The 14433-nt window shown below is 39.5% G+C and overlaps 1 protein-coding gene across 1 annotated transcript in view; it reads right to left on the reverse strand.

The window, feature by feature from the left end:
* Window positions 1–1994: 1994 nt before the first annotated feature.
* Window positions 1995–14433, reverse strand: part of ARID4B (AT rich interactive domain 4B (RBP1-like)) — a gene marked incomplete at its 5' end in the record, with an annotated part of 41103 nt that continues 28664 nt past the window's right edge. Inside the window, 6 exons of the mRNA XM_009080679.1 lie at window positions 1995–3829; window positions 4851–4997; window positions 6731–6946; window positions 9667–9777; window positions 11585–12796; window positions 14241–14430. Of these exons, the coding sequence (XP_009078927.1) occupies window positions 3699–3829; window positions 4851–4997; window positions 6731–6946; window positions 9667–9777; window positions 11585–12796; window positions 14241–14430 (2007 nt within the window). The remainder of the gene's footprint in view (window positions 3830–4850; window positions 4998–6730; window positions 6947–9666; window positions 9778–11584; window positions 12797–14240; window positions 14431–14433) is intronic.

A 14433-nucleotide genomic window follows, 5' to 3' on the forward strand; every position in this document is an offset into this window, starting at 1 on the left:
ATTTCACAGCGTGATGGGAACTACCCAGTCATAAGTACATACAGGCATCGGTGGAGACTGTAAGTAAAGGGAGGGTGGGAGCAATGCAGAGCCTTCAGGCAAGGTGCACTTTCTCTCAGCACATGCAGAGCTCAGCAATTCTTAACACACAAAACTGAGTCTGTCACTCAGTTAAGATGAAAAGGAGGTAGTTTGTCTCACTGTGCCTTTCAGGTCATGATCCAAGCAGGCACTCAGGAGTATGGGCACAGCCCAGCAAGCACTGCTGGCAGTAACCTTCCTCTGCTTGCATGCCAGGCAGGGAACTCACCCAGCATATAAAGCTGCATTACAGTATGTAACCTGAAAAGCAACTTTGATTTGACCACTGGAACATGGGATAAAACTGCCTAACAGTTTGCTAAACGTATCCTTCTCTGTAACCACTGTGACAAGTGGTTACATGAACCTGGAGGATACTCTTTACAGACACACTTCACAGAAGAGATGCAACATAAAGCATCTGTGACATATCACAGAATCAGAGAATATTCAGAGCTGAAAGGGACCCACGAGGATCGAGTTCAACTGTTGGCCCTGCACAGGACATCCCCAAGAATCACACCATGTGCCTGAGAGCATTGTCTAAATGCTTCCTGAACTTATATCAAGCTTTGTGCTTGTGACCACCTTCCCTGGGGAGCTATATCAAGCTTCGTGCTTGTGACCACCTTCCCTGGGGAGCTGTTCCAGTGCCCAAACACCTTCTGGGTGAAGAGCCTTTTTCTATTATCTAATGCCTGCCCTTCCACCTCCCCTCCACAAACAAGTTGTATACACAGCAATGAGGTCTCCCCTCAGTCTTCTCTTCTCCAGGCTTAACAGACCAAATTACCTCAGCTGCTCCTCATATGGCTTCCCCTCTAGACCCTTCAACATCGTTGTTTCCTCCTTTGGATGACCTCTGATAGCTTTATATCTTCTGCTGTGGTGCCCAAAACTGCACACAGGACTTGAGGTGAGGCTGCACCAGTGCAGAGCAGAGCAGGACAATCACCTCCCTCAACCACTGGCAATGCCTTGCCTGATGCACCCCAGGACAGAGCTGTCCCTCCTGGCTGTCAGGGCACACTTGGCTTATACTCAACTTGCCATCGACAAGGACCCCAAGGTCCCTTTCTACAGCATTACTTTCCAGCATCTCATTCCCTACTCTGCACATACATCCAGGGCTGCCCTGTCCCAGATGCAGAATCCAGCACTTGCTCTTGTTAAAACTTCATGTTTGACTAGTCATAAAAGTGCCTGATAAGTACAATAGAAATTTAAATAATCTCTGTAGTAAGGAAAAGCAAAAATCCTACATATGCAAAAACTCATTTTGGGAGTGAGGAGGTGACTAATGGAACCTGTTAAACAGTAAACAAACAACCCCCCCACAGAACACACAGTAACTGTCACATCAAAGCAAACACGCTGGCACTAAAACAGAGAGGTGATCAAGAATGAGCACTGAGTGGAGAGCTGAATTTGCTCTTGCTTGCCCAAATACAGTTAGTGCTTATATCAATACCTGATACACCTCCTGAGACTGAAAAGCAGAACTGAACTATTATGTGACTGATTCCACTAGACTTAGACAGTTGAAAATACCCTCTGAGGAGCCCCACTGAAATTATGGGAATTACTTCTGTCAAGTTTCGGATAGGTGGTAATTCTTAACACACTCAATTTTTCCAATGCTTATCACCCTTTGCTATTATCAGTCTTATCAGTAATCTGTCATTTTGCAGGTGTAACAGTATTTTGTCAGCTGAACTATAGCCACTAGTTTGTTTCAACTGGCACCGCCTTAATGATGCGCCACACTTTTGCCTTTTGCTGAAAAAGGGGATGGATTTGAATTAATTCCTAAGAGACAAATCAGGCCAATGCACCTGCCTAACTCATCTCTATACGCCTACTGCAGCATATCAAAGATCATCTGCTAAACTGATTCTGCAGCTTGATGTCATTTTCATGGACACACTACAGTTTGCTTAATTAAAGTGTTAGAAACAAAATCAGGGATTCACAAACTATGGCATTTTATTTCAGAGGCCTTTGCTTACATTTGTACAATATATTACATAACTCTCCATTTTCTGCAGAACCTAATATATATTTTATAGCTTTGTTTTCTATAAGCTTTTCCTTCAATGTCTGTCAACAAATTTTTACAGTCCTGTACAATTCTGAATACTTTGAAACCATTTTCAATAAAATCAGTTAACCGTAAGCACACACTACGAAGACTGAAAATGCTTTTCTTAGAAAAGTCAAATGAAAAGGATTCTGACACTCTAGCATCTACAAACAAAATGCTTTGAATTCTTACATGTTGTATTGCCAGAAAACAAAGAAAAACATGCCAGCCCCTCTTTCCCCAGGCAAAAGAAGTACACAGAACTACAATTAAAACAGTAAAACAATCTGTACAATAAAGTACTGTGTATTAACAGTGCCAGGTATTAAATAGCTTGAATGAACACTTCCGCAATATACAAATGTCTTACAAAGGTATAGAATTAACAGGAGAGAGCTTGGGATCCATACAACATAAAATCAATACAAGTGAAAACAGTTTGAAGTTGGTTTTGGAATTTGTACAAGGCATTTAAAAAATTAAACATCTACCACTCGGCTAGCTAGTTATTTTAAAAACAACTACCCTTTTGTGGCAGTGTTGGTATCAGCAACCACAAGTTACACCCTCACACCTTACTCCCTCTCAAAGTCCTCTCCTTGAAGCTCGTAATAAAATAAGCATTACAAATGAAATATTTGTTGCTTTAAGGGGAAAAGAAACATTTACAAGAAAACACAAAAATATACCTGTTATAATCCATTATGAATAAATATACACTTTAAACTGGCTGAATACAATCTTTATACATTAAGATTTAATACAGTTTGTTAGCCATTTTCTTTCTTTTTCATAATGTATTTTATCAAAATTAAAAAAAAATACTGTTTTATAGAAAAATGGCAAAGTACAGTAGTTTCTTTCCAATTAACGGGTTCTTAAAACCCAGAATTACCTATTTAAGCCTAATTCAAACCTGTAAACATTAGTCAGTTTTTTGTTTTTTGTTTTTTTCTCTTTAAAGGAATTCTTGTATTTGGTTATCAGGACTGATGTCACACATCCTACTCACTGCAGGTTTTGAATACATGTGCTTGACGTATACAATTAAAGCCACTATAAGGTGACTTAGCAGTTAAAAAACAATTAGCTTGTACAAATGAAAATATTTTCAATATTTGTCATAAATAAATGGAAAAATATCAAATGTTCCAGCTTTAACAAAATACCAGGGAATACAGTAAGCCTTACCACATTTAGATCACCCCAACAACTATATGCTTATCGTCCTGTCTCTACAGGCAGTGAACAGCCTCCATTTGCCACAGTGGAAGGCCTTCGAGTCACTAGACTTACAATTCCCAGACAAGTTGGAAACAATTATTGCTTGAGGAAAAGCAGTTTGTTGTACTTTTTCTTCATAAAAGTGCACTTAAGTGCAAAGTTAGCTTGTCAAGAAACAACTTTAAATATAAAATAGTGCTTGTCTGAATTTTGTGCCACTGTGCAGTATAAAAAAAAAATAAAAGGAAAACAAAAAAAAGAGTGGCCCTCAGCAGCCATTAAGTGCAAAGTGCTTTGGCAAGTCCTGCTGTCACCTGCACTCAACTGACATTCCATTCTGTGACGAACTTGACATGGATGGTTCTGCTAACGTTAACATAACTGCAGCTGTAATGGAACTAGAGGAAGGTGATGAGGAGGAAGATGATGTAGTAGCAGCACCTGCACAGGAAAAGGAAAACACAGGTTATAGTGGTTTATAAATCAAGCAATAAAGATGTTTTCCTATCCAACAACAAGCATTGGTATATACTGACTCCAGCAACCAATGTCCAGCAAGTAAAAAGCCCCTCTTCCCTAGTTTTTGTAGGAAATACTCTGACAGAAACACTCAGTCGTGTGCAAGGCAGCACAGCATTGTTACCCCTTGCAGCCCTGGTGCATTGACCACCCAGATCACGGGCCCAGCCAAACTATGCCAGAGCTCATTCCTGACCTGCCAGCAGTGTCAACTGCTCTCTTTCTTTCCTGTGGGAATCAGCACAGGTAGGACCTCGTCCCGGCACTGAATCTGTCCTGCTCTGGCAACCAAGCAGCAACTGCAGTTCCCATGTGATGGCTGCAGCCATAAAATCTTGCTACATGTGGCATTTCAGTCTTCCTTCTTATCCTCAGTTAACTTTTAAATGTGCATGTGAACAAAACATGGAGAAAATGATCCTTTTAGCACTCCTAGGAGGTGGCACACTAGAACATTCTTTACAGCAGTGGGTGAGGCAACTTCAGGGGAAATGAGAAATTTTATTGATGGTCTCTCTTAAACCCATGGAATAAATCCCTTATCCTAAGGGGAAAACAAACTAGGTACACAAGCAATATTACAATAAATTTAACTGCAACTTCCAGAAAAGTTAGAAATTATTAATAACCTTAGATACTTTGTTTACTGCTTAGAAAAGTTCATTTTCTGTATATATTTTCCTTTATGAAGTAGTTCTGCCTAAACAACATTAAACAGACTGCATGCCTTGTTAATGCTGTTCCCCTGACACAGTCACTGGTATCTGATCTGTAACTTCTAAAGGTCATAAAGGAACTGCACACCGAGTTTCCAAAAAAGCAAACAAACCCACACTCCTAATGGCACACATCTCCCTACAAATTATCCAGTTCTTGTTAACACCTTAACAAGATGACATGCAATTCAGCCCTCTAAATGGGGAATTTAGTTCCCAGTACTTACTTTCCCGCTCTTTTTTCTTTAAGCGCTTTCTTCTCCGATCAATGGAAGCCACCTCAGATTTCAAGGACAGGTAATGTTTCCTGATTTCTTGCAATTTTTCTTGGAGAACCGTTATGCGCTCGGCGCTAGTCAAATTTTCCAAGTCAGCTGCAAGTTAAACAACCTCTGTTAATTATGGTATTGAAGTATTTCCAAACACTTTTGAATGTCAGTGAGGTGGGAAGTACTCAAATCTTAGTGATGTGCTTTGAGGTAGCAGACAGCAAAGCTAAGAAACACAGCAACAGCTGCTGTTCATTACCACAAATTTGTTCATTTTTTATGAGATACCACCACATACTTTTGGGGTTTGCTTTTTTTTTCAAGGAATTGAAAGAGAAAAAAATGCATTCCTGACCCCACAGGAAGGAAAATAAAAAAAATTGTGGCAACTAGTGATAACATCAGGGCCAAAACTACCTTTTAGACTGTTGCTTTCAGTCCTTGCTAGAACACAGTTAGGTCCAAGACACCAGGAAGGTCAGCCTTGCCCAACTTGACTGTTAAGAACAAGCAGGTTACAACAGGAATCTGAGTAGCTGTAAGGGTGGTTCTAACTGAGTCCATGGCATATGGGCCATAAGTTATAACCACACCAGACCTTCTCACTGGACACAGCCAGCACAGGAGCTGCTCCTCTGGCCATTTCCAGCCGGGAGCTCTCCATAGCATGGCACACAGCTGTGGGGTCACAGGCAGGAGAAACTCTCTCAATTCACTCCCAGGAAGCCACACTGGAAACACTCCATTCAAAGACATTGAAGAATCATTTAAACTACTATAGGGTGCACAATGCACTTAACAAACCTATAATGAAGGAAGCACCAAAGGACCAAAAGCCACAACTATATTACGCTGTGGGAAAATGAGGAAAGCTCAGACATGTTGCAAGTGTCTGACTTTGCAAAAGCAGGAAATGTGTCAAATAGCACTCCACAGACCAACTTCTGCCAAGCAACTTCAGCATGTGGAATGCAGCCAAGGCAGAAAGAAAGGAAGGAGCAGAGGTCCTTTAAATGTGTTACACTGGGGAATTATTCAATGAATCTCAACAGGCCAAGAAGTGACAATAAATACCTTTTACATTACACACTCCTGAAAAGCAGCAGAATGTAACTTGACTGTGAAGTACCACCAGGAGAAAAATACTTTTAAATATAGTAGAGTATTGCTGAGACTCAGGGCTAGAGAGGGAAAAACCCAACAAACCCAGCAGGGTCAGATTCTCTCTGCAGAAACAGACAAGTGGAGAATTCCCTAGGCACGAAAGAACACTGCTGGCAAACCCCATGCCGGAGCAACCACACACAGAGGCAATTAGTAAGTTGCATTAATATCAGGGCATTAATAAGACACTGATCCAACTTTTTTTGTACCTGTAGCTCAACTGAAACAAACACAGTGAGAGTTCTTAATACTAGAAATAGTAAGCATGTCCTGGCTCATCAGGGTAAAATGAAAGGGGAAGAAGTTACAAATCAACCACCTGTTTGAACAAGAACTAGAAAATAAGGAGTAAAACAGAGAGGAAATTATTAACAGAAGCAGCACATATTCTGGCATGAACATTATACACACTGACAGCTCTGCACAGGACAGCAAGAACCGTCAGCACAGGACCCATATTTAAATGCAGTCCTGGAAGAGTGTGATATAGACAGTTCCCTGTGCTGTAATTGCAAAAAAAAAAAAAAAAAAAGAATCAGGATTTACCACAAAATTAAGCAAACTCAGGACGGAATAATTTTAAGGAAAACCCCACCAAAATACAGAAAATTTACAAGGTCCTTTTATACTATAGCACAAGATGACACTAGGTACGATTTCAAGAAAACACTTACACATCTGAAAACTCCATTTGTAAACTTTGGGCAAACGATTATTCTGTTCTTTGAGATCAGACTCCTTCTCTCCATTCTTCCCACATTTTGCTGGAGATTGTGTTCTTGCAAGGGATTTGGTTTGGTGAGACTTCATGCCAGTAGAAACCGACTTCGCTGACTGAGACTTGGACACACTTTCACCAGCAGATAGTTCATCACTATCGCTGCTGTTTGCTGAAGAAACAAGAGGACATATTGTTACCAAACAAACAACATTCCTACCCAAACCAAAGCTCATCAGAAGCTACCCCTGTGCTGGTTTTCATCTAATAGAAGTTTATTTGACCCAAATCCTTTTACTCAAAAATGACAGAAGCCATCCTGGTATAGAGGCCTGGCACACAGCTCTCTGTCCCACTGGTTCCTGAGAAGGAATATAATGGGACCCCTCTAATTCTGTTGTGCCATGACAGGAAACCTTGCACTGGAAACACTGCCCCATTACTGGCTGTGCAGGCAGACTCAGGGCTGTTCCGTGGACCTATGGGAACCAAAATCATACAGAGTTAGAGGGTGGACACAAGGACCAGACTATGGCACCACAATCCATCCTGAAGACTGGCAAGGATATTGCTGAAGGTACATGTGCAAGAACATACGGGGGTGGGGTAGGGACAACCTTCTTGTCAGGAGACTCTTGAATACAACCCAACTGCTCAAGGTCTGCACAGGGAAGGTGCACTCTGCTCTCCATGGTTCGTGACAGCACCACACTTGTCACTTGAGAATAAATAATGCTATAAATAAATTGCATACATTTAAAAATAAGGCAAAGAGGCAGCCCAATATGCCAACACAGGTGCCAAAACGAACCGCATCTGTCTGCTTATGGGGCCATACCTTTTCCAGTTCACAAGACTGTTTGTTATCTCCAATCTCCTGTTTACCTTTTTACTATCAGTTTCTAATACAGTAATAAACCTCTATCCCATTTTAAAGCTAACAGTTACAGACAAACCTTTCACTGAGTTTTCAGGACATGTGTAGCAGAAATGAGAGTAAACAATTGGCCTTTTTCTTAGCCTCATGTCACTTCTATTTATTTTATGTCGTCTTTGCTAAATTGACTATCAATAATGTTACTATGCATGACATAATCTACAGATTCCTCAGACATGGTGATAAAATTACTTAGTTTCAGAAAAAGATCTTCAGCTGACCTGAAACAGGAGAACTTTACTTCACACTGAAAGAACTTTAACCATAAAGCAACAGGCTGAACTGAAGCATTTTCTAATTAAATCACCCAAAGGAAAGTGAAAAAAGAATCTATCTAAAAGACAAGACTTCTGAGTAATGACTGAAAGGCTGAAGTTTGTTTAACATGACAAAAACAAAACTGGGGTGAAAGGAGGGGCAAGAGACTGTATTTCAACACAAGTCTAGTGAAGCAGTAGAATAAAATACCTAGGGAAGCTCCAGGACCTCCATCATTAGAGTTTTCTTAAAAACATGTTGAATTCATATCTCTTAAGAAAAACACTTGTCTCAGTGGTACCTGCCCTGGGTATTGATAAAACGAGCCCGAAAGTTTCTTTTGGTTCTGGCCTTTACCATCTGGTGATCCAAACAGGCAAAACTGAACACCAAGACACACAGTCTGAAAGAACTCGCTGGCTGCAGAGTTGCTGGTGTCAGCTCGTTTGACACAAGGCAAGAGGCAAAGCTGCCACAAAAACAGCTTTAGCAGGTACACTTGAATTTTGCCAAAGGCATTTACTTTTATTACAACTGACTCCACATTTTATCTATTTATTTTCCTTATTGCATTCAGCAGTGCCTGTAGTCTAACAAAAAGGGCACATACACACCAAGGACTACAGGGACCAAGAAAGAATTCTAGCTTTGAAGCGCTTGTATCCTGATGAAGATGCAGGTTGAGAAAAAGGGGAAAATGCAACAAATCCAAGGGAACAATGGCAAGTGCATTCATTCTGCAAATTCAGTTTGTTTTGTTACTTTAATTCCTGGGGTGTGGGAAGGATTATGGAAGGAGGAGATTAGTGAAATGGAATTCAAATGAGGAAAAAAAATGATGAGAAAGTGTGAAGAGGAGACCAATGAACATGAAGGACAGGTGGGGCAAAAGTAAACACCAGATCAGAAGGTACAGACTTTTAGTAACAGCTTTTAAAAGAAAGCAAGCAGGAAGGGAAGGAGGGGAGGTGGGGAATAAAGAGGAAAAAAGGCATAGTGTATGCTTTCTATCCTTGCTTTAACTGCATTTTTTACAGCTGTCCTCCAGGCTTCATTCTCTAGCTGACTATTTCCAGGAATTTTTTATTAACAGTGCAATGAAGTAGAAATTCATCTTATTGTCTCCTGAACGTGTGTGCATATGACTCCCTAATACACCTCTGCTTTTATTAAGCTTCTCTTACCCAGTACTGTGGTTTCTATTCCAATTAGCTTCTACAACTACAAAAACCTGCAAAAGCTGCATTATTTACTGAAGATATAACAGATAGCACAGGAAGAAAAGAGTCTGTATTCTTCTGCAATTATCCTCATATTTTCTCCAGGAAGATATATTAACCTCTAAACAGAGCACAATTCTCTCCAGGTCCCAGTTCCTGCTGTGAACAGGCAGTTATCATGCTACAGAGACTCCTGTCCCAATTCTGCCACGTGTGAAATACTCACTCTTCTTAAGCTTTCCTGATTTACACAGTATTAAGGACCTCATTGAAATAGGCCCAGAAGTAATAGAAGACATTTAAAAACACTTTGGCATTCAGCTAGAGCAGTTTCTTCATCTAAAGAGTATTAAGAATTCCCTGATGAGAACATTTTGTCTTAATACACTTATTTCCAGACTTCATCTCCTACAATCATTCAAACAAATGACACAGCACTTTCACACATTTCATTTCACACTGAGCTGCTGTACTTACTAGTTTTACTCTTCTTTTTGCTGGTCACAGATGTTTTGTGGCTTCTTTTCTGCTTTTTTGAGGAGCTGCCTCCTCCCTGAGCATCTTTATGTCTTTTTTGGCCTGTACAGACTATAATTGAGAAAAGAAACAAAAAAGAAACTGAAATTATACAAATGTTTTCACTTGTGTGTTTTTCACAAAGTCTATAAAAACCCCAAAACACTTCACAGCTTAAGTTTGTAGACAACAATGCAACTGTTCCTGCCTGTCCTTAATACAGCTCAGATTTCTACTTATATTGACAAGAGGAGGTGAAAGAGGATGGAAGGCAGACAAAGTTTCTTTGTATAGAGTGCACATGTAAGATGATTACAAATAACTTTCCCATGTGTATCATCAGAATTTCTCTTGAGCCATGTGGATTTATTTTTTTAATGCTGTAAATTAAATAAGAACACATTTATCAAAAAAGTTATCAAGACCTACTGGAACTTAAAAATGTTTTTAAAGGTCTCTTGCATTTGGAAGCTGTGAGAAAAAAAAGATTAAGCCATCACTTGTGATCAGTAATTACATTAACGGAAAGTATTAAAAAAATTCATAGATAATGTTAAAAACCAAAGCAACAAAAAAAAGCCAACAAAAATACAAAGAAAAAAAGCCTACTGGTATTTGTGACTACAAAGTAGAAAAGAAAGATATAAGAATTTTAGTACACCTGCTAAAAGAGAGTATTTTAGGAGCTGTTCAAACATTGCTTCACAACCACCTGACTCACAGATTAAAAATTACTCCTGTAATAAAACAATTTAAATTAAGGAACCCAATTTACTGAAAATGGCAACATGCTGACAAAATCAGAGAGGAAATTAAAGTCTAATGCATGTAAAAGTGGTCTTGTGCAATAGTGCAAAACTCCTTTCAAGTGGCAATAAATTCCTTTCATATAAAAAAGCAAACAAATTAACTTCTAAAACCACAGAGCTATAATTAACGAAGCAATACAGGTGTATTTATTGAGGGCTACATATTCAACTCTTCTAAACACTCCTTTGTTTAAGGAATCATTTTGCTTCATACTTTCAGAAGAACATTTCCAACAAAACTGAAGATAACACACCTTAAGGGCACTTGGAGGAAATTTAGGTAATTGTTAACTGAAACCTATTGAGATGAAGAAGCCACTTTTGTCTCAGAATTATGAGACAAAAATGCAGACAAAATCTGCAAAAATGCCAGTCACTTTCAGAAAAAGCTTTTGGATCCAGCCTTGCCAACAGTTAAAAGCAGGCAGCAGTGATCAGGTGCACAAGTGCTGTCGTGTTTATTATCCCCTATTCTCTAGTGGTTTTAGGATAGGAACTTCAATCTGCAAAATCACATGTGAAAGTGAAACATAGCTAAGAAGGTCAATGCTTGTTACCAGCTTGACTTGACTCTTCTGAAGCTAATGTTCTAAAAATATACAAGTTTGAAATGGCTGCCTAAGCACACAATAACTGGCACTTTCTCCCCCTAAATAGACACCCTACAGAGAATCAGATTTTATGCAAGAAACAGCATCTTCTACTACCCTCTACTTTTAAAGGGGCTCGAAATGCTCCTGTCTTGCTGTAATAAATTGTCCTTACACAAGGTATTACAGTTTGCTATGGGCTTTTCTTGCCATGTCTGGTATAAACATCTTTCTTATATACTTTACCCCGATTGAAACCATCACAATTCCTAATGAAAGGCCCAGAAGCTTCCTGGCAAATTATATTTTTTTCACTAGGTGATTATGCCATTTCCACACACTTGAAGTGGACAGCAGGCTACTACTTCCTCCAACCACTAACTTCCCAGCAGTGTAACCACAACAGAATACAAACACATCAGCAATGCTAAAGTAAGAGCTGGTTAGGTTGGAGACAGCTCTGTTTACCCTTCCCTTTACCTTTTTCGGTATGCTCTGGCTCTGGTTGATTACTACTACTGGAACTGACGCTGGCATCAAAACCTGTTGGAGAAATATTTCCCTCAGATTGGAGGTCTTGCAGCTCCCCTGCCACACTGTCCACCTCTATTGTGCTATCTGTTTCACTTTTGATGCTTCGTATCTCTTCTTGATTTGGTGGCAGTGTCTCAGAGACAGTGACACTGGACTGATGTCTACTTGACTCTGTTACAGTTACAGAGGAAGGTGACTCAGGAGTTGTAGGAGGAGTATTTAGCACTGAATTACTACCGCTGCTTGGAAATTCAACTTTCTTCTCACCCACTTCAGTCGGTTTCTCCTCAACAGGTTTAATGTCCACACTAGCTGGCAAAGATTTTTCAAGTTCACAGCTAGGCAAAGAAATATCTTCTTCAGCAAGAGTCTGAAGCTGCTCCTCTGCTGCAGCATCCTCGGGAGCAGCGTGTGGAGGGGAGGCAGCAGCCTCAGTGTCAGAGTCCGAGAACAGTTCCTTCAGCGTCTTCTTCGGCCACTGTCCCTGAATACTTGACCAGACATCTTTTCGATCCTTTGCTCTGGTGTTCTGAAGTCTTTCATCAGAGTTATTTAGAAGCTTTATTCTTTTCTCTCCCACTTCAGAAAATCCAGAGTAGAAAGTACTTGTCCGTAAAGACTTTCTTTTCTCCTCTAGTCCATTGTACTTTTTCGTTGGAGTGATTTTCAGTTTAGATTTGTCTTCCTCATCTTCATCTGAGGAGCTGTTACTGCTGTTTTCTAAACTCAGGGAGTCTTTGTTTTTGGACTTCTCATCCTTTCTGTTAGGTGACACGGTCTTTGAAGATTCCTCTACAACACAGTGTCTTCGTTTGCCACGTTTCACTTGTGGTTTTGCTGCTTTATCCACTACCTCCTTTTTAACATCCTTTCTCTTCTTTGTGGCTTCATCTTCTCCATTGGAGTCACTATCTTCAGATAACTCTTCCATCTCTTTTCGCAACCTTTCAGGAGACTTGGAGACTGACTTGGGCACTGCTGCATCTGTAACAGCTTTAGTTTCTTCTGGGAGGGATGAACCACTCTGTTCTTCTTTTAGACAGAGTTCATTTTTATCTTGGCTTACAGGTTCAGGCTGAGACTCCTCTTTGCCATCATCATGTACATTCGGGGCACTTTGGTCATCATCTTGCTCACTATCATCAGAACTTTCAGAAGCTAATTAAAAATGAATAAAAAACAAAAACAAAAACAAAACAAAACGAGAAAAGTTTGTCTTGATTCTGCTTACAAAGAAATCTTAAAAAAAAGGCAACTAAAGAAAATTGCACAGATATGAACACATGCTACAGCAATCTCTAGCAGTACAGCTCTTAAATGGTGGTACCTTGTGAAGAGTTCAAAATTTTATGATACAACAGCTACACTAGAAACTAGGAAGATTCAGTATTATACAGTACATCTCCAGGAATTTCTGTAGAGGCGGAGAAAGCACAGAGTGCATCAATCCATAAAATCCAAACTTCTGCATAATTACCCAAAGCAGAAACTGGAAGTTGAGCTTACGTATTTCTTACGGGTTACAAATACTTCCATGATCACAGCCCAGAACAGACATTATTTTCCCTTGAAAATCCACAGTCTAAATGGACAGAATAACAACACACACACTGGATGCTCTCTACAAAACCAGCATGATGACCAGCCTGGAAAAACTAAGTGAAAGCAATAATCAAAGGCACTTAAGAGAAACAAATGGATAACAAGAGTATAGGACAACAGCAAGAAAATTCATGGTCAGCAATAAAGAAACTGAGAAAAGAGGAACAAATACATAATGGAGAAGGAATCGACAGCAATCCCATTCAATGGGAAAAGATACAAGGAAAACCAGTGGAATTGACTAAAATATATATATGTGTTTTTGTGTGTGATACTCCTTGATTTCCAAAGTTAATTACAGATTAATTATAGCACTAATAATAGTGCCACCAGTAATTGCTTTTTTGTTTCTCATTTCCTAAGGAAATGAAGCTTCATAGATTATGTTGACTGTCCTTCTACCTACAATTTTGGAACCCAGTGGCCAGTGTCATCCAAGTCTGGCTAAGCCTGAAAGATTATTAAATTAACACAACTTCCACAAAATTGGTTGTTACCCAAACTACCTGTACCATATATGATTTCTTTTTTTTTTGGAGGCATGCTCTAAACTAAGGATGAAGAGAAGCAACTAGTTATTATAATGCTGCTGTAATTGTGTGGGAAGGGCAAAACAATGTTAGCATCAACAGCTATGCCAAGATGAAATCTAATTTTGTTTGTTCAATTTTTCAACGAAAAGAAAAATTAAAAATAATGGGTCCTAAAAGTTAGATAAATCAACTTCAAAATTTAGAAATTAGATAGCAAGCAAAAATGCTTCGCTCTGTATCAAACACAAAAAGGATGGCCACACAAAGATTGTAATTGACTGGTAACACACAGAATCCACACTACCTGTTTTCTGAAACTGCCAACATTGCTTTTTCAGTTATTTCTGAGGATGATGTTATAATTAGCCACACAGACTCAAGTGTTCAGTTGCATCAGTTGTTCTACATTGTCACTTACTCCTGTTTAAAAGCCATTTACAGAACCCCAAAACTTTTAAGTACAATACCTTGTAGCCCATTAATGATAGAAGTAATTTCTATCGATTTAACTGGAGCTTGTTCAGTATTTTTGGCTTCAGTGCTGTCAAGCTTAGGCCCAGACTCTGGTGATGTGCTGGTGTGGAAGGGTGGTTTTGACAAACGTCGCAATTTACTGGGCTTAGAATACTTCTCTTCCTTCTCTCTGTCGGTTTTATTCTA

Source organism: Acanthisitta chloris, unplaced genomic scaffold (assembly GCF_000695815.1).
Source record: "Acanthisitta chloris isolate BGI_N310 unplaced genomic scaffold, ASM69581v1 scaffold11328, whole genome shotgun sequence".
NCBI lineage: Eukaryota > Metazoa > Chordata > Aves > Passeriformes > Acanthisittidae > Acanthisitta > Acanthisitta chloris.